This window comes from Dermochelys coriacea, chromosome 9 (genome assembly GCF_009764565.3).
Source record: "Dermochelys coriacea isolate rDerCor1 chromosome 9, rDerCor1.pri.v4, whole genome shotgun sequence".
NCBI classification, from domain to species: Eukaryota; Metazoa; Chordata; order Testudines; family Dermochelyidae; genus Dermochelys; species Dermochelys coriacea.
This window is the reverse complement of record NC_050076.1, coordinates 23,908,149-23,931,771: the sequence shown is the minus strand read 5'-3', so window position 1 is coordinate 23,931,771 and position 23,623 is coordinate 23,908,149. Positions and strand designations below refer to the sequence as shown.

The 23,623-nt window shown below is 41.1% G+C and overlaps 2 protein-coding genes across 3 annotated transcripts in view; one reads left to right on the top strand and one right to left on the bottom strand.

Moving 5' to 3' along the window:
* Positions 1–880: 880 nt before the first annotated feature.
* SHOX2 (short stature homeobox 2) lies at positions 881–10,457 on the bottom strand. Of its 2 annotated transcripts, none has more exons than XM_038416669.2 (5): positions 9,684–10,457; positions 6,733–6,941; positions 4,384–4,441; positions 3,952–4,040; positions 881–2,759 (listed from the first exon to the last, which is right to left on the bottom strand). In XM_038416669.2, exons 1-5 carry the CDS (start codon positions 9,967–9,969, stop codon positions 2,466–2,468), a joined length of 936 nt encoding a protein of 311 aa, XP_038272597.1. In that variant the 5' UTR covers positions 9,970–10,457; the 3' UTR covers positions 881–2,465. The 2 variants fall into 2 exon arrangements, with proteins under 2 accessions (XP_038272597.1, XP_043348630.1); XM_043492695.1 differs by having other exon boundaries at positions 881–2,723; positions 9,684–10,455.
* Positions 10,458–13,322: 2,865 nt separating this feature from the next.
* The window catches only part of RSRC1 (arginine and serine rich coiled-coil 1), a 368,470-nt gene continuing 358,169 nt past the window's right edge, over positions 13,323–23,623 (top strand). Inside the window, exon 1 of the mRNA XM_043493111.1 lies at positions 13,323–13,459. The gene's annotated coding sequence lies outside the window, so the exon portion shown is untranslated. The remainder of the gene's footprint in view (positions 13,460–23,623) is intronic.

Here is a 23,623-nt window from a genome sequence, read left to right as displayed (position 1 = left end):
GGCAGAAATGAGAGCTCCGCTCTCTGCTCTGATTTACACTTGTACTATGGAAATCATTTGGGGGCTGGTTTGTTTAATGATAGGAAACCACTGAAAGCACCAGAGCTTTTTTTGATAATTTGGATTAAATTGGTGGGTTGTGAGTAGGAATTTCTTGTCTGCACAACATTATTCAGCTGCCTTTTCCAAACCACTCCAGGGGCAGCCGAAGGACATTTTAACACGTTAATGTAACTATTATCCTGCTACCCTTATTTAAATAAAATGATACTGCAAAGTCTTTTGTGTATTACACACAAAAAGCTACAATAAAAAAAACCTAAAGCAATCTTGCCATATAAACTCAAACTCTTTGGCTGTAAAATGTTTCCTAGGAAAATCTTTTAGGCAGATTTTAGAAAATATCATACCACATCCTCTTTTCATCTCTGAGGCAACATTAGGAATACTGACTACAAAAACAAGGGAGAGAACATTTTCCAAAAATGCAAATTCTCAGGATTTCTGAAGTGAAAAATATTTTGACTCATCACACATTCCCCAATTTTATTACCTAAAGTTTTTAAAGACCGAAGTGCTATATTATTTCCATCTGCCTGTTTTTAAGCCAGAGTCAAATGAAGTATTATTCTTTTAAAACTCAGATTCTGATAAACTAATTTAAAAGTGGCCTTTAAGGATACATAGGGACGAACGATCCTTCATCACTGTGCTGTGCATTACAAATTTGTTGCATTTTCTAAGAGGCAGAAAGAAACATGCACGCTCTATAAAGGTATAAACACAAAAATGGAAGAATGTCACTGATTATTTAATATTAACAGTACCAGAAGTGACGTAAACCCGTCAGCTAAACCTTTTTTCATTCAATAGATCGCAAAGTGTCTTAAATTCATAACTTGGCACTTATTGTGACGAAAATTGTGACGTCAAAAAACCATTAACAAAGGTGAAGCAAACCTGAGTGAAACAAAATATATTGTACTGACAACAAATGTAATGAAATAACAGCATCTTTTTTCGGCTTTTTAAATAACTTAAAATACACTAGAAAAAATACGGTGAATATAAATAATTTTGTTTTCATGGAGAACAAATAGTTACAAAGCCCGTTCATACCAAAGTTCACTTAGAAGAGCTTTCCCTCTTTCTTGGCAGAAAAGTACTAAAGTCATGAGGGTCTGATGGCAAGCTGGGATACAAATCATCAAGATACCCCAGATTAAATATCTATATGTCTTTCAAATTTAAAAAAAAAATCACAAGATTACTTCAATAGATACACCTTTATGAGATAAAATGTAAATGTTTGACAGTCAACTATCAATTCACAAGTTATAGCCAAAATAAACTTTGTTCGTGTGTATCAACATATTTTACATTGTACCTAGTACCTGTTATTGGAATTTAACATTGTGTGGTTGGGGAATTAAATACAATTTTTGTCCTGAGGACATCAGAGAGCCTGCAAAAGAGAAATACTCCTCTGTTCTCATGCTTTCTGATCGCCCCTAATTCAGGAGTGGGACAGCAAACAGCCAAAAAAGATATGAATGAGAAAGGTAGTGGTTGATCTCCCTCTCTCTCTCGCTCTCTCTTTCCTCCGAGGTTAAAAATATCAGCCACATTTGTTTGTCTTTTCTGTTTTTCTACTAAAGATGAGGGTGAAGTGCAAGTGAATCAAAGGGACGCCATCAATGAAATACAAATACATGCAACCCGGAATTCTGCTGGAAGAAATATCCCGGACAGTTTCCCATTAGAAATTCTCAGAGAAATCATTGTCTCTTTTTCTTATTCTTCTTTTCTTCTTCTCACTATTTCCAGACGTGGTTGTTAAACTCAAGTATCTGATACAACGTGAAAGGAGGCCCGCCTCTCTTATCAAATTTCTTGTATTAAAGTGAACTTCGCAGAAAAAGGTCAGTTTCAAAACCTGTGAACTTCCCAGCTGCGTGTCTATTTCATCTAATTCTTTAAATAAGTATATATCTTCCTTCAGTTTCTCGTCTCTCTCTCTTTTTTCTCCATTTAAAAAAAACCGTTAAAGTTGTTTCTTTTTGTCTCCCCTCTCACATCTCGATTTCCTTTAATAATATTTATTTCTCTTCATATTTCTTAACCTACGAAATACCTCACAGTGGTTTTGTTCCTTTCCTTTCTTTCTTTATTTTTGTTCTTTAAATTGATTTTAGAAATCTGGTCTCTCTCTTTCACACACATACTCTCTCTCTCTCTCTCTCTCTCTCTGGGTGTGTGGGTGTGTTTTTTTTAATGTCTCTGTTCTTTCCAACCTGGTTCTGTGTGTGTTTTGCATTAAGTCATAAATAGGACTCGACCCACAGAAGTCATTAGCCTTTCGCTTGTGTTTGCAGGGATGTGTTGTGTTGTGATCCTCTGGACTGTGTGATTGCAGTGTCCCCAAGAGGTGGTCGTGGAGGAGGAGAGGGGGACGGGGGGAGGAGTCACAGCCCTAAAGCAGCCGCGTGCTTTTTGGCTTTCAGTCTGAGGTCAGCGATGCTGGAGTTCTTGCTGGTGGTCTTGGCCGCCGCCGCTGCTGCCACCACCGAAGCTGCTGAGGCGGATTCCGCGGCCAGTGTGGCCAATGGCAGGCCGAAAGGCGGCGCAGGGAACATCATGTAGGGGGCGTGGGCGGCCAGGTGTGGGTGGAGGTGGTGATGTGCGTGTGCCACGGCGCTGTCCAACTGCAGCTGGGCCTGAACCTGAAAGGACAAGGGCGTCACGTTGCAATGACTATCCTAAAGGTGTAACAAGAATAAAAACAAAGCATTAACACACCTAAGCGGGGCTGAGAGTGTAGTCTGCCTGCCTGTGTCTGTGTGACAGTCTGCCTACATGTGTCAGTCTGCCTGTGTCTGTGTGACAGTCTGCCTGCTTGTGGCAGTCAGCCTGCGTTACAGTCTGTCTGCCTGTGTCTGTGTTACAATCTGCCTGTGTGTGACAGTGTGCCTACCTGTGTGACTGTCTGTGTCTGTGTGACAGTCGGCCTGCGTTACAGTCAGTCTGCCTGTGTGACAATCTGCCTGTGTGTGACAGTGTGTCTGCCTGTATCTGTGTGACAGCCGGCCTGCGTTACAGTCAGTCTCCCTGTGTCTGCAGGACAGCCTGTGTGGCAGTCTGCCTATGTCTGTGTGACAGTGAGCCTGCCTGTGTGACAGTATGTCTGTGAGTGTGCCTTGCAATGAGTGTCTATGTGTGAAAGGGAAGGAAACTGTGTTCTTGCCCTAGAGGTCTTTTTTTTTTTTAAATATAGTAAAAACATGTCAGAGTTAAAGGCTGTCTCGCCCAGCCTTTAATACAGGCTGATAACAGCAATCTGGAAGAAGTCAGAAGGGCAGGCAGCCCATTTTATATGGAGGCAAACATCCCCCTAACGATTATTATTTTATTATAATAAATAATATAATGGCTTGATATGAGGGGGTGGTTTTTTTCCCTGGTTGTTGGAGTGGAGGAGGAGGTGTGCATGTCTGGATGGCAGTGGCGGTGTCTGGTGGAATTTGGCTCCACAGTTACCTAGTTAGCTATTGTTGTTGGTTTTCTTTATATAAAAAGGGAACTCCAAACCAGTTTTACTCTCTCCTTTAGACACACTTTCATTCTTCAGCTTTGCAGCAGAATCGGCAAACTTTGACTGAAAGGACGTTCCCATGTAACCCTCAGAGTGCAATCTTTTCGTGCATTTTTAAAGAGCCAGATACTGCCCTCCATCCCCAGCGGCGCTTTCATTGATGACAGAGAGTTGGGCACGCAGATCTGGAGAAGTGTGTGGCTTTTTAAAAAGTATATTGTTCCCTCTATATAATCACGGTATACATATTGAATAGATGCTGTCAACAGAGATTTCATATCGGGAGAAAAGGCCTTGTCCTAAAAAAAGGGGTCACTCATTTGCACTTTATCGTTACAAGGAGGTTTTACTGTACTTGCCTGCTGAAATGGCATCCTCAAAGCACCTACATTGACATATGGTGCAACTCTGCAAGCTTCAAATTGACTGGCTGCTCCTATAAGAACCCCTGCAATAATCAGCAAAAGAAATACATAAATATCGGCTTAACCTTACTTTGCAATAAATGATTCTTTGAATTCCAGAAATGTATACTGTACAAACTACAGTCTTTTGCTTCCAACATTTCTTTCTTTCTGCCAATACATTGATACAAGTTTAATGCCATTTATAATCAATAACTTGTTATAATAGTTTTAATATAATATAGGTAGCTTTCATATTAGAACATATATCCTACAAATCTGGAGCCCTAGGTGTTTCTCAGCAGGAACGCTCCTTCTTTACTGGTATTATCGATACTGTATAATTCTTTTCAACCTAAGCCTCTTTTATGATATCATAAAGCATACCTTTATGAAGTTGATTTTCTTGTTTTCTACATTTAGCTCTTCTGTTTTGAAACCAGACCTGAGGAAACAGAAAAATAACCTAGATACTATAATAGATTACAACATTAAAAGAGAACCAACACAAAAGAGCACACTCGCGTGCTATAAGAATTTTTTTTACCGTTATGGCAAACAGTTGATTTTGTTTGTATTGGACAGCCCAGATTTACAAGTTTAGAAACTCAGAGGCATCACGAAAAAAATAAAAATACAGAAAATAGAAATTTGCAGCCCATACTAGTTCTCGCTAAATTACTTTCTTAGCCCTGGTTTCATCTTTCCACATTAGAGTCCCAAATGACCTAAATCACTCCCTGATATCTAATACTAACTTGTGATAATGGGTTTAGATGTTTGCGCTGTAAGACCTCAGAAGAATGTGCTCATTAATAGCCTGTAATATTAATTAGCTTTATCTTCAAGAAAAACTAAACACCAAAGCATTTAATGACTCACTTTTGGGGGGTAATTACTGTCATAAAAGCTTCACTACAAAGAAGTTAAGAATTTCTCTGTCCCTCTGTGCAGTGGAGTGTAACACAGAAGCGGAATAATTGTCTCATTATTATGATAATCTAATATGCTTCTATAGAAAAGTCTCCACCTTAGGCAAGAAGATACTTTTACTATTGGATATAGAGCTATTGAAACAAATTCAATAATAAAGCTCTACTTCCTTGAAGAGAAGGAGAGAGGGTGTTTTAAAACATTTCACTTTTTAACTAGAAACCTCTGCATCTCAGAAGCCACAGCTACCAAATAATCTTTCCCCAAGGCAAAAAACAAACAAAAGAAAATCCAATCTTTTCTTGAGGTCTTACTTTGAGTCAACTATAAATAAGAACACACACCCCAGCCTAGAATTTATTTTGGTCAAGCTAAATCTGCTCAACACCCCACTCTCACTTCCAGTCTCTCATTTAAAAGGTACATTCTATAATTTACAAATTAGTGGAGAAGCAAAGTAAAATATTATTGCAAAGCGTTTCCCGGAACCATGTAAAGGGAATGGGTTTAATCTATGTAAATCTCTAAAAGTTATTATGCACCCTGCGATTTGACATAATAGTAGTGTGGATTAGGTGCTACAGTGGTATTCTTTGTCGAGCAAACATCCACCAGAAGGGAATCATCTCCTTTACATTTTTCATCGAGAAGTTGGGACTTTTATCGTTTTGGGTTTTTTGAAGATTTGTTCAGCATAAATAGGTGGCTGCCTCCGCGGAAAACAGAAAAGCAGAGAAGAGTAAAAGGGAAGGCTCCTTTGGTGAGGCTGTGATGACAAAGGCTGCTTATTATTACTTTTTTGGTTCAACGTGACTGCTCTGGTTATGTCCTTATCCTATTACAAGATGCAGGGAAACCCCATAAGAATTGTGTGCATAGTTTGGTGCAGATGGTGGCCTGTAAGCACAAAGATTGAGGGGGAGTATCTGTTACAGCAGTACTTTCAAACATCTGCAGATGTTTGGGGCCTAAAACTGCTCCATGTGTTCCAACAAATAATGACCATCATTTTCTCTTATTTTATTATTAGAAGGGAAATACACTGAAACAGCTACATTTGTTCTCGTTCGAGAAGTCACCTTCGGCTCTCCATCTGGGTAAAGCCTCAGAGCGCTTGCCCTCTATTTATTGCAAGTTAGGTGAAACTAACCGGAGAGAGCTCAAGAGCTGATTTTCAAAACTTCCAGAGAGAAGCTTGAAAGTAAACGTCCAGGTAACTGGTTTGGCTACTATATACAGAAAAGTGATTAAAATAGCTTGATATTTTTATTATAGATTATATTTTTAATAATGCTGAACAAAGCCAGTTCAGCAAAACTTGTTCACCATTTCTGTGGCTTCGCCAAAGATTTAAGAACCACCGGTAAAAACTGACAGTAAAATTTCCTCACTTAGCTGTTGGTAATTTAGTTTATAGTCAGTACATCTATAAACTTAATTGGTACATCCGCCTGGTAAACCCCGAGACAGGAGCAGACTAGGAAAATTCACGTGAACAAAACATCCGTTGTAATTCTTCCAGTCAGCCAAAAATGAAACGTTGTTTAAAATCCTTATATGTAAGAGGCACTAAGCTTAGGAGGACATAACCCATAATAAAGCACGCAGCAATGGTTCACTCAGATGCTGGGAGCAGTTCGGCACTGGAGTATCTTTTCTGGCCATGGACAGCATCTAAATGGACATTACAGAATTTGTGAGTTAAAAGCCTTTCATCAGGTACGGCAGGTTCACACGCAATGCTGTGTCACAACTAAATTACGCACAGAGACCCACATGTTGCAATAATCTTTGCTACCTTACCTGCACTCTGGCCTCGGACAGTCCCAGCCTCTGGCTCAGCTCCTCTCGCATGAAAGCGTCTGGATAGTGGGTCTCATCGAAAAGCCTCTCCAGCTCGTTCAGCTGCTCCAGAGTGAAATTGGTCCGGCTTCTCCTCTGCTTTATTTTAGTCTGCCCTTCGTCCTCCATCACTTTCGCATCCTCTTTGCGATCCTTCAGCTCTGGGGAGACTGAGCGTGAAACAAAACAATCAGATCACCCTTCACCGGAATTGCCAGCGCGGGCGTGGGATTTGGCCACTCCAGTTTTTATTCTTAACTTTAGGAGGAAAATGTGCTTGGCTTGAGGAAAAGGAAGGAGAGGAGAGTCAATGGAAATGCTAAAGATCACGTCTCAAAACAGATTATGGCCAGCTACATTTTAAAAGGATATTTGTTTTAATTCGGAATGAGATTTTGGGTCAGCGCTGGGTTTCCTATTAGCATTGCTGGTCCTCTGGAAGAAAAGACAACAAAATACTTTTCACGAAAAGGCCTTATTTCCAAATGTATTTAGGTTAAGGATTGACCTGTGTGGGTGAGCCAAACAAGGCCATTGATTTACATCTACATTTTCGAGCCCCTCAGCATAATTTCAGTAAATCATTGCAGAGTCAAACTGTGACCCTTTTAAATCATCAGAGCTGTCAAGCAATTTCTCTGCCTCTGCAAACTTGCTGGCTTTATTTACGAATAATTATTTTAAACTAGACCCATCGAGGCTTAAGCAGGAGACAAATAGCAGGGAAATGCCATGCCCACCAAAATATAACATTGCCCTCGCAGGAACTGAGGCCAAGTTAAGGTCGGCCCCATTAACTTCAGTGTCATTTTGTGGGAACCTCTTACCAGCCTGTCGTCGGACAGTGGCAAGAGACACGCCATGTTTGAATTACCCTTGGTACAAATGTAAAGCCTCGTATCATTTACCTGTCATTATTTATTGAAAATCAAAACTAAAAAAATCAAGTCGCGATCTCTTGGTGAATTAGTACCTTAAATATCACAGCAACAGGTTTAAGTGGTAAATCTGGCATCCGGACTATCTCTGGATTGTTTAATGGCTTTCATGCTCTCAGCACCTCCAGTGTTTAATAAAACATGCATTTGTCTTTTCTGAATTTACATATGCTGAGGGTTCCTGATGTTTTTATTGGTATTGTTTAATTTTCTGTTGACTAAGCAATTTCAGTTAGCTACGCATATAAATTAAAATATCACTGAGTGACGCTATTTGTAGTTCATTAATATTTGCAGGGCTTCCTAAAAAACAATTATGTCTGTAATTGCACTTCTTCCGAATTCCTACTTCCTGCTGTAGTGCTTTGGGATGGGTTTTTATGTGCGCATCTGAAGTCCAGGATTTGTTTAGTGTGATCGCAGCTCTTTATAACCCTATGATCACTATCAGAATTTGTTTATAAAATCATTTCCGGAAGTTGTTCTCAATCGAGTTCCGATCTGGAGAGAAATACTTCTTTGAACAAAAGGTCTGAAGTAAACAGTCCCTAGATATTATATCCTCATTTTAAAGCCCAACGCAGCCATTCAAATGTTGCTGACATCCATAGTGCTCTTTGAATAAGCAAACGGGATGTCATTTGTGCTTTTTATAACATTATTGTCTTCACTCAGTCTCTCTATCTCTGCATATATACATACACATATAGGCAGACAGATAAATCCAAACAGAAAGTGCAAGAAAAGGGACTCTTGGTATAACACATGCTTGCATTGTAACTATTAGGTGGTGTTTTTTTAAACAAATGTTCATTATATATATATATATATATATATATATATATATATATATATATATATATATATATATATATCTCCCTAGCATTTATAGCCAGTTATGCAATTGGCTGTCTTTTAAAATAAATGTACTACATTATATAAAATATTCCTATTTAATGTCACTTGTTTTAATGCATGTTTTAAAAATAATCTAACATGAAAATATATCCTTATCAATATCTGGTCAATAATGTACAAACATTAAATATACTTGATATAGATACTCACAGCATTTCAAACTTTCAACTATACTATGGGATTTTTCAGCTTTTTAAATATAAATGGATTAATATATGTAATGTAGCTTTGGTTCCTACCACAATAACTTCCCGTTATGTTCTAATCAGGAACAGATCATGTTATAAACAAGTTAATTGCACGCTTAAATATTTTAATCTAAACTTCTAGGCATGCCACATATTTTCCTTAATTGGAAAAACATGAAAAGACACCCATTAATGTATATCAGACTCTCCAAATTAATGGTATTGTTTAAACCCCTGGATTCGTTAACGTGACAGTCAAGTTTAAATCTGCCACATTGTCTTATGCAAATACAACATATGTACTACAAAATGTAAGTAGTTTTAGCACTGCAGCCTACTAACCTATAAACCTGAATAAGTAATCCGATTGTGTGGTGTGATTTACACACTTACTGTTGGAGAAAACACAACAAAAGTTCATCGAGAAATAAAGCCTGATACAGTCACCGTCAGCCTGGTCTGGAGCAAGCAGCTCCCGATGGATCAAGTAAAGGAGAAAAGAGACAGGAGAAAGCTATTTTCTAAAATCGCAAAAGTCTTCTACGCAATGGCTCTTTCCAAAATCGAAACATTGGGCTGTCGGTTCCCACCCGGGCAGAGGCTACAGCTCTGAGCCCTGGTCAGGGAGGACACACTCATTCTCCTGTAACTTTCACCCCCCGCTGCAGAGCCCGGTGCCCGGGCCAGCCAGGAGAGCTACATTTGGGGTTCTTTGAGCAAACATTGAGGGAAAACAAAACCGCCCCCCCCCCGTTTCTCCCCCAAACAACCGTCTGGTTATTGAACTCAGTCCCCCAGCCTGGCCCACATTCCCGGGGGGATGGGTGGGAGAGAAGGGGGCCGCGGGGTGCATGGGGTTTGCCTTTACCCTCGCTGAGTTTGGGAGTGCCCGCGTCCCTGGCTCTCTCGGCGGCGCCCATGTCCAGCTCTCTGACTGGAGACCGCGCTCCGCCTCCTCCTCCGCCGCCGCCTACTCCTCCTGCTCGGACCGCGGGGCTGCTCACGTCTTCCCGGCTGGGCTCGCTGGAGCCGCCTGACTCCTTGGCTCCTCTGACAGGTCCACTCTCCAGAACCTCCCTGTAGGTGATCAGCTCCTTTTTCTCTTTCACTTTCTGATCAAACGACTTGGAGACAAAAGCTGTAAGTTCTTCCATCGCCGATTCTCAGGGCTCCGTCCCCTTGTTTCTTCCTCTTACTGTTCCAACCCCCCCAATAACACATCAATGGAGTGGGAAGGGGAGGGGGGCAGCTGCAATGGGGCTGGAGTTAAATGGGAGCTGATGTTTCCCAACTGGAGCGATCTTGTTAAATGTTAAGATCTTTAACAATTCTTCCTGCTAAGAGTTCAGATCTGATAGTGATGTTGCTATTGAAGTCGCACTATTTATACTTTGCAAAGCCTGCCCCTTGTTCTGAGCAAATTACCTCCCCTTGGAACTATGAATGAACCCGCTTCTCCTGTATCAGTCCAGCACCACCAAGGAGAAAGAGCGAGACAGAAGATCGCTAGTCCTTCAGGTTTCAGATCATTGTGGCCAGGGGTTGCTATCGGCCATTAATCCAGGATTGACAAGAATCCCTAATTAATTTAATTAGGCGTGGATCCTGCGCTAGTGTCCTGAGTTGGTTAAACACAGGGGAGATGGGCAGGATCTGCAGGGGAGTGGCCAAAATGAAAAATGACAAGTCTGCTTGGAGAGAGGACAAGGAATGGGGGAGCGCTTCCTACAAATGTCGTGTATCACAGCACGCAGTACTAGTCATGCAGGTAATATTGTCCGAGGGAAGAAACAGCTCTACCAAGAGATTAGTGCTGTTTTGGTCGGTTACAATTAACAAGAGAGAGAGAGAGAGAGAGAGAGAGAGAGTGTTAATTTGAAAGGTTGTGCGGTTGGTTTGTCAAGATATTTCCCAAGCAGATGTTTACTGACACTCCAAATGTAAAAGTGTGTCTGAGTAGCTGGAACGGGTGATACGCAATATACGTTCTTGTACCCACGAAGTAATCTTGCCCCATGCTGTTTCTTGGTATCACATTATTATTACGTTTGCGTCAATAAACCTCCCCAAAGGAACACAGTTAGTTACTTTTGTGTTAAGAATCCGATGCTTTTGTTCTAAATTTGTTTACAGTTCGAATATGTTTTATTTATCCCACAGGACTGAGAAGAGATACATACAGTTACTTTTACAGGTTTTGTTGTAGTAATTAAGTCAACACTGAAAATACACATACGTTTTGGGAAAACTCTCCCGAATACTGCATATTGCTAATATTAGTTCATTTTTGAAGACAGTTTTTCATAATATGTGAAGAAGTATTATATTTAGTATTAAATTTTTAATTGTTGTTTGTGTAAAGCAAATGGAAATGTGAAAGTTACAGGGTACTTGATGATTCTATGTAAACATGAACACATTACGTACGTGACAGGAAAGCTTGAAAAGTTCCTCCTAAAATAGTAACAGAAACACAAAAAATAAAAAAAAATGTAGTTAAGAATGACAATGCAACCCTATCATTAACATTTTTATATGGCAAATAGAGGAATCAGATTAGACCGTATTACAGTATTTATTGCTAATACTGCTTTGCTATTGTTGTTTAAATCCTGTTTTAGATAGTAATTTCATTGACATACTATTTAGGATGCAGCTATTTTACACTTTTAGTAGAGTTCTAATAAATTATTCAAAATTGTTTAACTCTTGCTTACGTATTGATTTTTCATTTGACCTCTTGAAAGACGACTTTACATAAGAGTGTTTATTTACTATAATAGATACATTATTTAGAATTTAATTAGCATTTCTCAGATCCAGTTATGTGTGTATTAGATACAATAGGCAATAAATTACTTTTACTAAGTTTTAGCATTTAGAAGACAAAACTAATCAAGACATCATTTTGCCTATTGAAATACAGAGTACTTTTAATTTAGTCTGTTCAGAATGACAGTCTTGATATTGTAAAGTACTGGTCTTCAAAGGAGCAACGGGAACATCAGTATGTAGTATCGATTTTTGAGATTGTTTGGGAAGATTGTTATCACTGGCCCAATTAAATGAATTCCCAATATTCTGAACTGCAGAAATATGACAAGATGTTACTGTTAAAGTAACAAAGTGAGCCGAAAAGAGAATACGTTCAAAATACTGAACTTTAGATGTTTTAATCCGTGGGAACACATTTCTTTTTGTTTCCATAGTTTATTCCACTTCCGGCCGTGGCAACACAGATTCTAATTCATACATATAAAACTGAAGTAAAACTAAGAATATTTTAAATACCAAACAGTCTCAAAACTTAAAAGTGAAATAAGTGTCAACTATTCGGTCTACAATATACAACTTGTGTTTTTGGAAATAATGTGGACAAATCAAAGTTGTCTGTACATGACTGTATGCTTGGAGGGTTAATTTAAAACATTACATGTTTGAGCCAGGAATTTTGAGTTGATGCTTAGTATTATAAACAAGTTAAGCAAATATTAAATTGCTATGCAAATATTTAAATTATTACAATAACTATTCGCATAGAAAGTGTTTACCTCCCTTGTTCTTCCCAAATATATGTACTCAGTGTGTTCTGTATCTTTCTGTGGTGGAGAAAACAATGAAAAAAGAAACAACGTATTTTTTATAATACATAAAAAGTCTGCAAGTCCCCCCCCCACCATCTAATCAATTTTTAAAAAAAAGTTAAGTAGAGGATCATTTGAAACACATTTCCCTTATAAATTGGAGACTTGGGCATCTTTTTAACAGGACTAATTAATTGAACTGTTTTATTTAATTTCAGCTGTCTGCGAATAACTGAAGATCGTGTATTGCAGGCAGTTTTAAAACTCAGCCCCCTCTCCCACTTACCTACCACCCAGAAGCGACCCAAAGCACACAGCGGCTACTTTACTCCACCACTTCAAGTGCTTTGCCTTTATGGTAGAGGGGAAATGGATCTCTCTGCCAGGGAAAAAAATATGTCAATATAGTATGTATTCCAGGAAATACTGAGCCTCTTTAATTACTTTTGGCTTAAATGAAAAACTATAAATTTTATTTCTTCCCCCCCCACCTTCCTTCCAACAGCCCCCTTCTCCTCCTCCGTCAAACACCACGAGTCAAAATAGTCTCTTAAATGAAAAACTAATTTGCACCCAACCTCAGAAACCCATCACCAGTTCCTGAGGAAGGAGAAACGCAGCGTTTTAAAGGAATTTGCAAATAAATCATTGCGATTTTAATCATAGTGCACCCATAGAGACAGAGCCCAGTGATTTATTCCAGCATTTTTGGCTAAAGAAGGAACATTAATTTTACCACTTTTAGCTGCATTTAAAAAAGCCCGCAGAGGCCCAGTGAACATTAATTAATTAATTTGTTTGTATGATTATTATTAGGATGATCATTGGTCTCCTCAGTGGAGAGAAGTGCAGAAGCTTTAATCGATGTTTTCTGCAATCCCTAGCCCTGCTGCCCGCCTGGCTGAATGGATGAGCTCCGGGATGGTTTGGCCCTGCCTGGCTGCGGCACCCGGAAGGCGCTGAGCTCAAACCAGGGAGCCGCGCCGCGCCGCGCCGAGCCGGCGGCCCCAGACTCGGCCTTTTCCGGCCTCTCGCTCGCTGGGCCGAAGGCGGGATTCAGGTAACGTGGCTGGGTCGGGGCCGCCTCGTCGCCGCTCTCTGGGTCGGCGGTGCCGGGGGCTGGTGCTTCCCCGGTGACTGAGGGGAAGCGCCGGGCTCTGCCCGCTCCGCGGCCTGGTCCTTGCCGGCTGGGGAACGGGGCCGACCCGCCCCAGCACCCGGGGCTGCCAGGCCGCCTGTTCCGCGAGGGGGGAACCAACCCCCCCCCAGGGGAAGTGAGGCCAGCCCCACTCACCCGCCCCTTAGGGAGGCCCCCATTTCTCAGCCCCTCCCGCCAAGGGGAAGCGAGGCCAGCTTTTGTCACTTGCCCCCTTTGTGGGGACCCCTGCCAATTTTCAGTGGGCTCTTAAGCAGGGATGCAGGAACAATTTGCGTTGTGGGGGTGCTGAGAGCCATTGAACCAAACTGAAAACCCTGTTTGTAATGGAATCCACCTCAAACCAGGGGCGTGTGGCACCCCTAATTCCAGCACCTGTGCTCTTAAGTGGAAGCAGGGCATCCTCCACATCTTTTGCTCTTACTTACATCCCTGTTTCAGAGTAGCAGCCGTGTTAGTCTGTATTCGCAAAAAGAAAAGGAGTACTTGTGGCACCTTAGAGACTAACAAATTTTTTTAGAGCATAAGCTTTCGTGAGCTACAGCTCACTTCATTCTTGCATCCGATGAAGTGAGCTGTAGCTCACGAAAGCTTATGCTCTAAAAAAATTTGTTAGTCTCTAAGGTGCCACAAGTACTCCTTTTCTTTTTACATCCCTGTGAGTGGGATAAGTTTTTTTTTTTTTTTTTTTTTTTTTTTTTTAAGGGAAATAGGGCCTGCTCCAGTTATAGCCAGCTGTAAAGTACTCCCCTATTTTGTCTAAATTTTGCTGGCAGCATTTATTTTCTTGTCTTTTGATCAGACCACGTCACACACAACCACCCTTGAATCTTTCCATTTGCTCACATGTTAGTTCATGTTGATCCATTTTGGTCCACATCATCAAGCTGAAAGAGACGCATCAATTTAGAGAAAAGGAGTACTTGTGGCACCTTAGCAACTATCAAATTTATTTGAACATAAGCTTTCGTGAGCTACAGCTCACTTCATTGGATGCGTTCAGTGGAAAATACAGTGGGGATACACAGAGAACATGAAACAATGGGTGTTACCATACACACTGTAATGAAAGTGATCAGGTAAGGTGAGCTATTACCAGCAGGAGAGAAAAAAACCCTTTTGTAGTGATAATCAAGGTGGGCCATTTCCAGAAGTTGACAAGAACGTGTGAGGAACGGTGGGGGGTAGGAGAATAAACATAGGGAAATAGTTTTACTTTGTGTAATAACACATCACTCCCAGCTTTTATTCAAGCCTAATTTAATGGTGTCCAGTTTGCAAATTAATTCCAATTTAGCTGTCTCTTGGACTCTGTGTTTTGAATTTTTTTGGTTGATAAATTGTGACTTTTAAGTCTGTAATCGAGTGACCAGAGAGACTGAAGTGTTCTCTGACTGTTTTTTGAATGTTATAATTCTTGACATCTGATTTGTGTCCATTTATTCTTCTATGTAGAGACTGTCTAGTTTGGCCAGTGTACATGGCAGAAGGGCATTGCTGGCACATGATGGCATATATCACATTGGTAGATGTGCAGGGGAATGAGCCTCTGATAGTGTGGCTGATGTGATTAGGTCCTGTGATAGTGTCCCCTGAATAGATATGTGGACAGAGTTGGCAACGGGCTTTGTTGCAAGGACAGGTTCCTGGGTTAGTGTTTTTGTTGTGTGGTGTGTGGTTGCTGGTGTGTATTTGCTTCAGATTGGGGGGCTGTCTATAAGCAAGGACTGGCCTGTCTCCTAAGATCTGTGAGAGTGATGGGTTGTCCTTCAGGATAGGTTGTAGATCCTTGATGATGCGTTGGAGAGGTTTTAGTTGGGGACTGAAGGTGATGGCTAGTGGCGTTCTGTTGTTTTCTTTGTTGGGCCTGTCCTGTAGTAGGTGACTTCTGGGTACTCTTCTGGCTCTGTCAATCTGTTTCTTCACTTCAGCAGGTGGGTATTGTAGTTGTAGGAACCCTTGATAGAGATCTTGTATGTGTTTGGCTCTATCTGAGGGGTTGGAGCAAATGCGGTTATATCATAGAGCTTGGCTGTAGACAATGGATCGTGTAGTGTGGTCTGGATGAAAGCTGGAGGCATGTAGGTAAGTATAGCGTTCAGTAGGTTCTGGTATAGGGTGGTGTTTATATGACCATCGCTTATTAGCACCGTAGTGTCCAGGAAGTGGATCTCTTGTGTGGACTGGTCCAAGCTGAGGTTGATGGTGGGATGGAAATTGTTGAAATCATGGTGGAATTCCTCAAGGGCTTCTTTTCCATGGGTCCTGATGATGAAGATGTCATCAGTGTAGCGCAAGTAGAGTAGAGGCGTTAGGGAATGAAAGCTGAGGAAGCGTTGTTCTAAGTCAGCCATAAAAATGTTGGCATACTGTGGGGCCATGAGGGTACCCATAGCAGTGCCGCTGATTTGAAGGCATACATTGTCCCCAAATGTGAAATAGTTGTAGCTGAGGACAAAGTCGCAAAGTTCAGCCACCAGGTTTGCCGTGACATCGGGGATACTGTTCCTGACGGCTTGTAATCCATCTTTGTGTGGAATGTTGGTGTAGAGGGCTTCTACATCCATAGTGGCTAGGATGGTGTTTTTAGGAAGATCACCAATGGATTGTAGTTTGCTCAGGAAGTCAGTGGTGTCTCGAAGATAGCTGGGAGTGCTGGTAACGTAGGCCTGAGGAGGGAGTCTACATAGCCAGACAATCCTGCTGTCAGGGTGCCAATGCCTGAGATGATGGGGCGTCCAGGATTTCCAGTTTTATGGATCTTGGGTAGCAGGTAGAATACCCCTGATCGGGGTACTTGGGGTGTGTCTGTGTGGATTTGTTCTTGTACTTTTTCAGGGAGTTTCTTGAGCAGATGGTGTAGTTTCTTCTGGTAACTTTCAGTGGGATCAGAGGGTAATGGCTTGTAGAAAGTGGTGTTGAGAGCTGCCTAGTAGCCTCTTGTTCATACTCCAACCTATTCATGATGACGACAGCACCTCCTTTGTCAGCCTTTTTGATTATGATGTCAGAGTTGTTTCTGAGGCTGTGGATGGCATTGCGTTCTGCAAGGCTGTTCCACTGCATGCATCTGATGAAGTGAGCTGTAGATCACGAAAGCTTATGCTCAAATAAATTTGTTAGTCTCTAAGGTGCCACAGGTACTCCTTTTCTTTTTGCGGATACAGACTAACATGGCTGCTACTCTGAAACCTATCAATTTAAAGATTACACTTTTGACTGAAATTTTTGTTTCACTTAGTACTGTTACAGGCAACATCTTAAATGAATTTAAGTGAAATAAATTAGAATATGTTCTCTATTTTTTGTTTGTTTCTACATTTGGCAGCACTTAACATATGGTCAGTTTTGCTGCTTCCTCTGTGTAGTGGTTAGTTTCCCTTCTTATTTGTGTGGGTCTTTTAAGGTGTCCTCAGGGGAGAGGGAAACACTTGGACCAACATATTCAAAAGCAGCCTCTGATTTTATTTTTGAATTCCTCAATTGTTAGATGTACAACTTGAGACGCCTTGACGTAGATTTTTCACAAGTGCTGAACTCCCACAGCTCCATTCAAGTTCAGACGTGTAGGTAAGTGGTGGCCAACCTGAGCCTGTGAAGGAGCCAGAATTTACCAGTGTACATTGCCAAAGAGCCACATTGTCAGCAGCCCCCCATCAGCTTTCCCTCCCCAGCTCCCAGTGCCTCCTGCCCACTGGCAGCCATGCTGATTAGCACCTCTCCCTCTCTCCCCCTGCACCGCCCAATCAGCTGTTTTGTGGTGTGCAGGAGGCTTGGAGGGGGAGGAACGAGGGCAGTGCAGGCTCAGGGGAGGGGTGAGTGGGGGCAGGGCCTGTGGCAGAGCCAGGGGTGAGCACCTCCCGGCACATTGGAAAGTTAGTGCCTGTAGCTCCAGCCCCGGAGTTGGTGCCTATGCAAGGAGCTGCATATTAACTTCTGAAGAGCTGCATGTGGCCCCAGAGCCACAGGTTGGCCACCCCTGTGTAGATACTGTTGTTGAGTGTTCCATATAGTGGGTGCTCTGCCTCCACAGGAACGTCATTACTATCATTAAACAACCCTGCATCTGATGAAGTGAGCTGTAGCTCACGAAAGCTTATGCTCAAATAAATTTGTTACTCTCTAAGGTGCCACAAGTATTCCTTTTCTTTAAACAACCCTACTTTCTTTGGATATGATCCTACTCCCACTGACATCGGTGGCGTAAAGCTAATTTCCTTAATTGAAAGTGGGATAAGACCCTTTAGTGACTTAAGATGCCTGATATAGGAAAGACAATTTATAGCTACATTCCATTTCCTTTTATGATCTGTTTCCATCTATATTGTGCGCTATGGCTAATATTACACATCTTGTGTTGTAGATATTTTAATTTTCTGTTCAAGTTAGGCGCTTTTCTGGATGTTATTTACATCTTCCAGCTATGGAAAGATATTTTGGAATACACTAGCTGTCTAGTAACTGTCTAGATAACTAACATTAAAATAAATAAGCTTACATGTAAGTGTACTTGTAGAACTTTTGAACTAGTTCAGCGCAATATCACAGAGAATTTGGTATCTGATGAGTAAACAAGTTGTGTGGAGCTACTTTAGGATGTCCCATAAGAAATATAGAAATTGCAGTCTGAGATCGAGATGAATGAAAGTAACCTGTAACTTTAATGTGAAACTGGTTATTTTTTTACAGTCTAAATCAGTGGGCAGGTCCAATCAAAGTGGTAAAGTTATTGAAACAAATGTAGATTACCTGTGACCTTCCAAATTAAGGCAATATGAACTAATTATTATACGTGTCTTTAATATCTTAAAATAACTGGTTTGCAATATGGAAAAACAGGTTTTATAATAAAAAGAAAAGGAATACTTGTGGCACCTTGGAGACTAACAAATTTATTTGCGTGCATCCGATGAAGTGAGCTGTAACTCACAAAAGCTTATGCTCAAATAAATTTGTTAGTCTCTAAGGTGCCACAAGTACTCCTTTTCTTTTTGCGGATACAGACTAACACAGCTGCTATTTTGAAACAGGTTTTATAATGAATTTATGTAATTGACAGTAGTATTGACAAACATTTTGTAGAGGCAGATTACCTGGGCCATAGGGCACTGGATGGGCACTCGGGAGACCTGAGTTCAATTCCTGGCTGTGCCATTGGTCTGCTGGGTGACCTTGAGCAAGTCACTTCCCTTCCTGTGCCTCAGTTTCCCCGTACATAAAATGGGGATAATTATTCTGACTTCCTTCGTAAAGCGCTTTGATATCTAAAGTCGAAAAGTGCTATGTAAAAGATAGATGTTGGTATTATTAACGGAAATTGTTCACTTACAATGTCTAAGAATAATTTCTTAACAATTAAAAATTTAGTGCTTGTGAGATATGCCAGATCAACAAAATTGTACAGTCAAATCCTTTATTTACCCATACAATAATTATATGATATGGCCAGTGGCTGTGCGTGTTCATGTTAAGTATGTGGAACATTTCAGGCATCTTTGCTCCCAGACATCTTTGCTGAGATTGCCAATTATGGTGGCTGTGTTGGTATTTGTGGTGGAGGTGCTTGTTTGGAAGTAATGTGGAAAGTGGACTGATACCACCAACACATTTTACTTTGGTTGTTAGTCAGATAATAGCAAAAGCGGTCCAGATTGTTGCCTCCTGTGTGTTTCTCCTTAGGAACAGTTCTAGGAGGTTCACCTCAACTCTTCATTTAAAAAAAAAATAAATCTTCCCCTCTGAGTAGTTTGTGTGGGCTGCAGAGGGGGAGAAGTCTCCAAATGCTGCAGATTAAGTGGATTCATGTAAAAGGACACCCTCAGATCTGCAGACATTGGAGCAGTTTGGCATGGGCTTCTGTCCCTCTTTTTGTAACTGCCTTCTCTTCTGTCAGCACTGGTCCAACAGAAGGCATGCTGCCATTCTTTGAGTCCCTCTGTGAATGCTTATTATCAGAAAAAGGAGTGATTTGTAAGGAATTCTTTGAAGCAGAATTTATTCTGTACCCCACCCCGGGGTTTTCCAGGTAGAAATCCAGGAGTTGATCAGGGATACTGCTGCAGTGAGTGGCTGAGTCAGCTAGGAGATTGGAACTGATGGGAGACCCTGGGACTTGGATGAGGAGTCTGAAGGGGTGAGATTGGGAGTGGGATGAGAAGTTTGAGGAGCGCATACTGGGCATGCGAGTAGGCTGGGATGAGACAGAGAAGAGACAGGATTGGTACCAGATTGGAGACAGGGCGAAGGGAGGGAAATGGGCAGAAGTCTGTGCCAACTAGAACACACTCCTCCCCAGAGACTGGAATGGAATCCAAGGTTCCCGAGTCTCCTCATTCCACAAATATCTGTGAAACCCACTGGCAAAGTGTCTCGTCATCCTCCTATATGGAGCAGTGGGGATGAACTCTACTACTGCTAACAGTTACTCCATTGGCTCAAGTGGCAGAGGTCTGTGCAGTGGATTTAATCAAAGGTTTCATTCCTCCTGATGAGCTGTCTGGATATCAATATGATGTCAAATTTCATTAGGTTTCTAAGGAGTCAGTGGACACTTCCTTGAGGAATTCTGTCTGGAAGTGTGAACAGACAAAGGACTGGACATAGGCCCCACAATTGCAGAGCACACCCCCGTATAGCTTCCTCCTCCTGGACTGATGGATGATCATGTTGACCAATGCCAGGAGGAGGTTGACGAGGAGGTCTTGTGACTGAGGAGCCACGGATGGGGTGTGCCAGGATCAGGATGTGCAGGAAAAAGTGCAGCCAGAGCCTCATTAAGAGGTTCTGGAGAAGATAGAAGAGGGGCTGTGACCTGATGCGCTGTATGTAGATGTGCGCCAGGGTCTCCATCATGTTGCAGAAAGTACAGATGTTGGGGGAGTTCATGAACTGTGCTAGGTACACACCTATGCCTGTGGCTTCCATGAAGGAGCCTTGAATGATGTGTGGTGAATAAGGCAGGGAATGCAGGAAGAGAGAGGATGATTTCATAGTGAAGGCAGTAGAAATCTGCCCTTGGGAATTGGATTCTATCTTTTCATGTGCCACAGAGTTTCTATGTGATGCTTATGGAAGTCACTTAAACCACTTTTCTCAGGTGGTCACTAATTGTGTTCCTCATATTCTGGGTGTCTGTCTTAAGACATTGGGGTCTGATGAGTGTTTAACACTCACAGCTGCTACTGATGTCAAGAGGAGCTGTGCTTTGAACATATGATGTGCTGTGTAATGCTAAGTACTCTGAAAAAACAGGTCCTTTGGTGTCTCAAATTGGGCACCCAGAATTAGCGGATACTTCTGACCTCAATCTCTGTGGGGATAATACTCTGTCATCTTGCAGAAATGTTTGTGAAGCACTCGGATATTATAATCATGAGTGCTATAGAAAAGCGTAGGAGGAAATTATTAATTATGCCTTCAGAGCCGGTTTCGAAGAATAATGTGCAGTAAATAAGGTATGGTGCCACCCATTGTAAAGCATTTTTAAAGGAATTGAAGATTGGTTAGATTTTTAGCTAGTTCAGGAAAATTTATTTTTCCTCCAAAAATGTGTTAGTTGGAAACTACATAATTGATTTTACAAATTAATATTGTTGCCAATTGTTTATGTAGTCTGCTTCATTAGCTTGATATACTTCTAGATACAATTTTAGGTTTTTAATAAAAAAGTGCATTTTTTTTTAAAGTGGATCAGGGGATGATGTATATGTTGAAGTGTAATATCATGAGTCAGAACAATATACATATCAAGTAGTGAATATCTCATTAGAAATGAGTCTCTTGTGATGAATCATGTAGTGATTTTAGCAGGTGCCACTTTATTTACTTGTGCTCAGTACTTAATTTGTAATGAAAGAGATGCCGGGGCTCTGGCTGTTCCTCTGGCAGCTGAGTGACATGTAACTGATGCAGGAAAAGATGCTGGGGCTATCAAGTGCCAAGTCTAGAAGTGCTGGGGTTCAGCCCTGGCAAGCCCTCACACAAATTAAGCACTGCTTGCTTGTGCTGCAACCCCACTGTTCTTTCTGTTCATGGCTGCTTTCGCCCCATCTGTACATAGCCCTGTACACATAGCCTGGTTAAGACCTTCATCTACTATGATGTTATCAAGGATCTTGATTATTTTCTCAGCAGCTTGGGTTGGGATTTCTTTGCAAAATAAAAGTTCTTTAACTATTGTAACTGTTTCAATAAATCTCATATGACCCAGAATCTGAACCCTGTTGGCTATATTTAAGTATTTGGCACAGCAGCTTGATGAATCCAGACTCTTAACTTGCTCTGTCAACTGATCCTGGACATTTTCTGCAAGATCATCAGTACATCAATGGATGGTGTTATTTGAGACAGGAATGGCTTTCATTGCTACCACTGCTTGTTTCTCAATCATAATTCTACTCATATCTATTGCTATTGGAAGTAGAAGGGTATTGCCAATGGTATGTGCTTATCTGTATTTTACAACTTGCATGGCCACCATGTAAGATGCTTTCAAAGGCTTTTTGAAGAATAGATGCTTTGTTAGACCCGATTTTTTTTCGGTTTTAATTCCTATTGTTTCCAAAGGAAAACATTGCAGCTCTTATTTACAAATTCTGGCGTTTGGTTTCTAAACACCTCTGCAGTTTCCCTGTTCTCATAGTTTTATTTACTAACATGGACATGCTGTGGCTGAGGACTTTCTGCAGTAATATCGAGACCTGAAAATACAAACAAATTGTAACTATCGTATTGTCTACTTTTCTGTTTAGCTTTATTAAAATAATCTTCTAGTACAAGATAAGTAGTAGACAATGTGGATTTGTTAAGAATAAATCATGCCAAACCAACCTAATTTCCTTCTTTGACAGAGTAATTGGCCTAGTGGATGGGGGGAAGCTGTAGATGTGACCCTCTTGATTTTAGTAAGGTTTTTGACAGAGTCCCACATGACATTGTGGTAAGCGAACTAGGGAATATGGCCTACATGAAGTTGCTATAAGGTGGTTGAAAACTGATTGAAAGACTGTAGTCAGAGTAGTTATCAATGGTTTCCTGTCAAACTTGGGAGGTTCGGGGGGGAGAGTAGGAGAGGGACATGTATGTAGTGGGGTCCTGGAAGGGTGTTTCATGAGTTTGCTACTAGTCAATATTTTCATTAATGACCTGGATAATAGAGTGGAGAGCATGTTTATCAAACCTGTGGATGACACCAAGTTGGGAGGGGTTCCTAGCACTTTGGAGGACAAGATTGGAATTCATAGTGACCATGACAAACTGGGGAATTGGTCTGAAATCAACAACATGAAATTCAATAAAGAGAAGTCCAAGGTACTACACTTAGGAAGGAGAAAATTAAATGCATAGCTACAAAATGAGGAGTGACTGGCTAGTCATGAGCATGAGAAAAGGATTTTTTTTTTTTTGTGGATTACAAATTGAACATAAAAAGGTAATATCATTTTGTGGTGTATTAACAGGAGTGCTGTGTATAAGACCCAGGGTGCATTTGTCCTATTTCTATTTGGTACTGGTGAGGCCTCAGCTGGGGAGTAGTATTTAATATTCTGAGCACCGCACTTTTAAAGAAAGATGGAGACCAATTGGAGAGGGTCCAGAGAAGAGCAACACAAATGATTCAGATCTCTAGAAAATCTGTCTTGTGAGGAAAGGCTAAATGAACTGGGCATGCTTAGTCTTGGGAAAAGATGACAGAGGGGGGGACCTGATAAGTCTTCAAATATGTTAAAGGCTATTATAAAGAGGACAGTAACCAACTGTTTTCTACATCCACTGAAAGTAGGATAAGAAATAATTGGCTTAATCGGCAGCAAGGGAAATTAGGTTAGATATAAGTAAAAAATTTCTAACTATAGGGTAGTTAAGCCCTGGAACTAGCTTCCAAGGGAGGTTGTGGAATCCCATTCTCGGAGATTTTTAAGAACAGGCTAGACAAACAACATCCAGGGATAGTCTAGGTATACTTGATCCTGTGTCATTGCAGGGGGCTGGACTAAATGATCTCTTGGTTACCTTCTAGCCCTAAATTTCTATGATTCTATGATCTTCAGGTGAATGTTTGCTACATGT

Coding starts and splice junctions, on each gene's coding strand:
- SHOX2 (XM_038416669.2), bottom strand. CDS start 9,969: ATGGAAGAACTTACAGCTTTTGTCTCCAAGTCGTTTGATCAGAAAGTG. Junction 4,442..6,732: donor TGTCCGAGGCCAGAGTGCAG/GTAAGGTAGCAA, acceptor CTGTTTCCTCAG/GTCTGGTTTCAAAACAGAAG. Junction 4,041..4,383: donor AGAAAATCAACTTCATAAAG/GTATGCTTTATG, acceptor TGATTATTGCAG/GGGTTCTTATAGGAGCAGCC.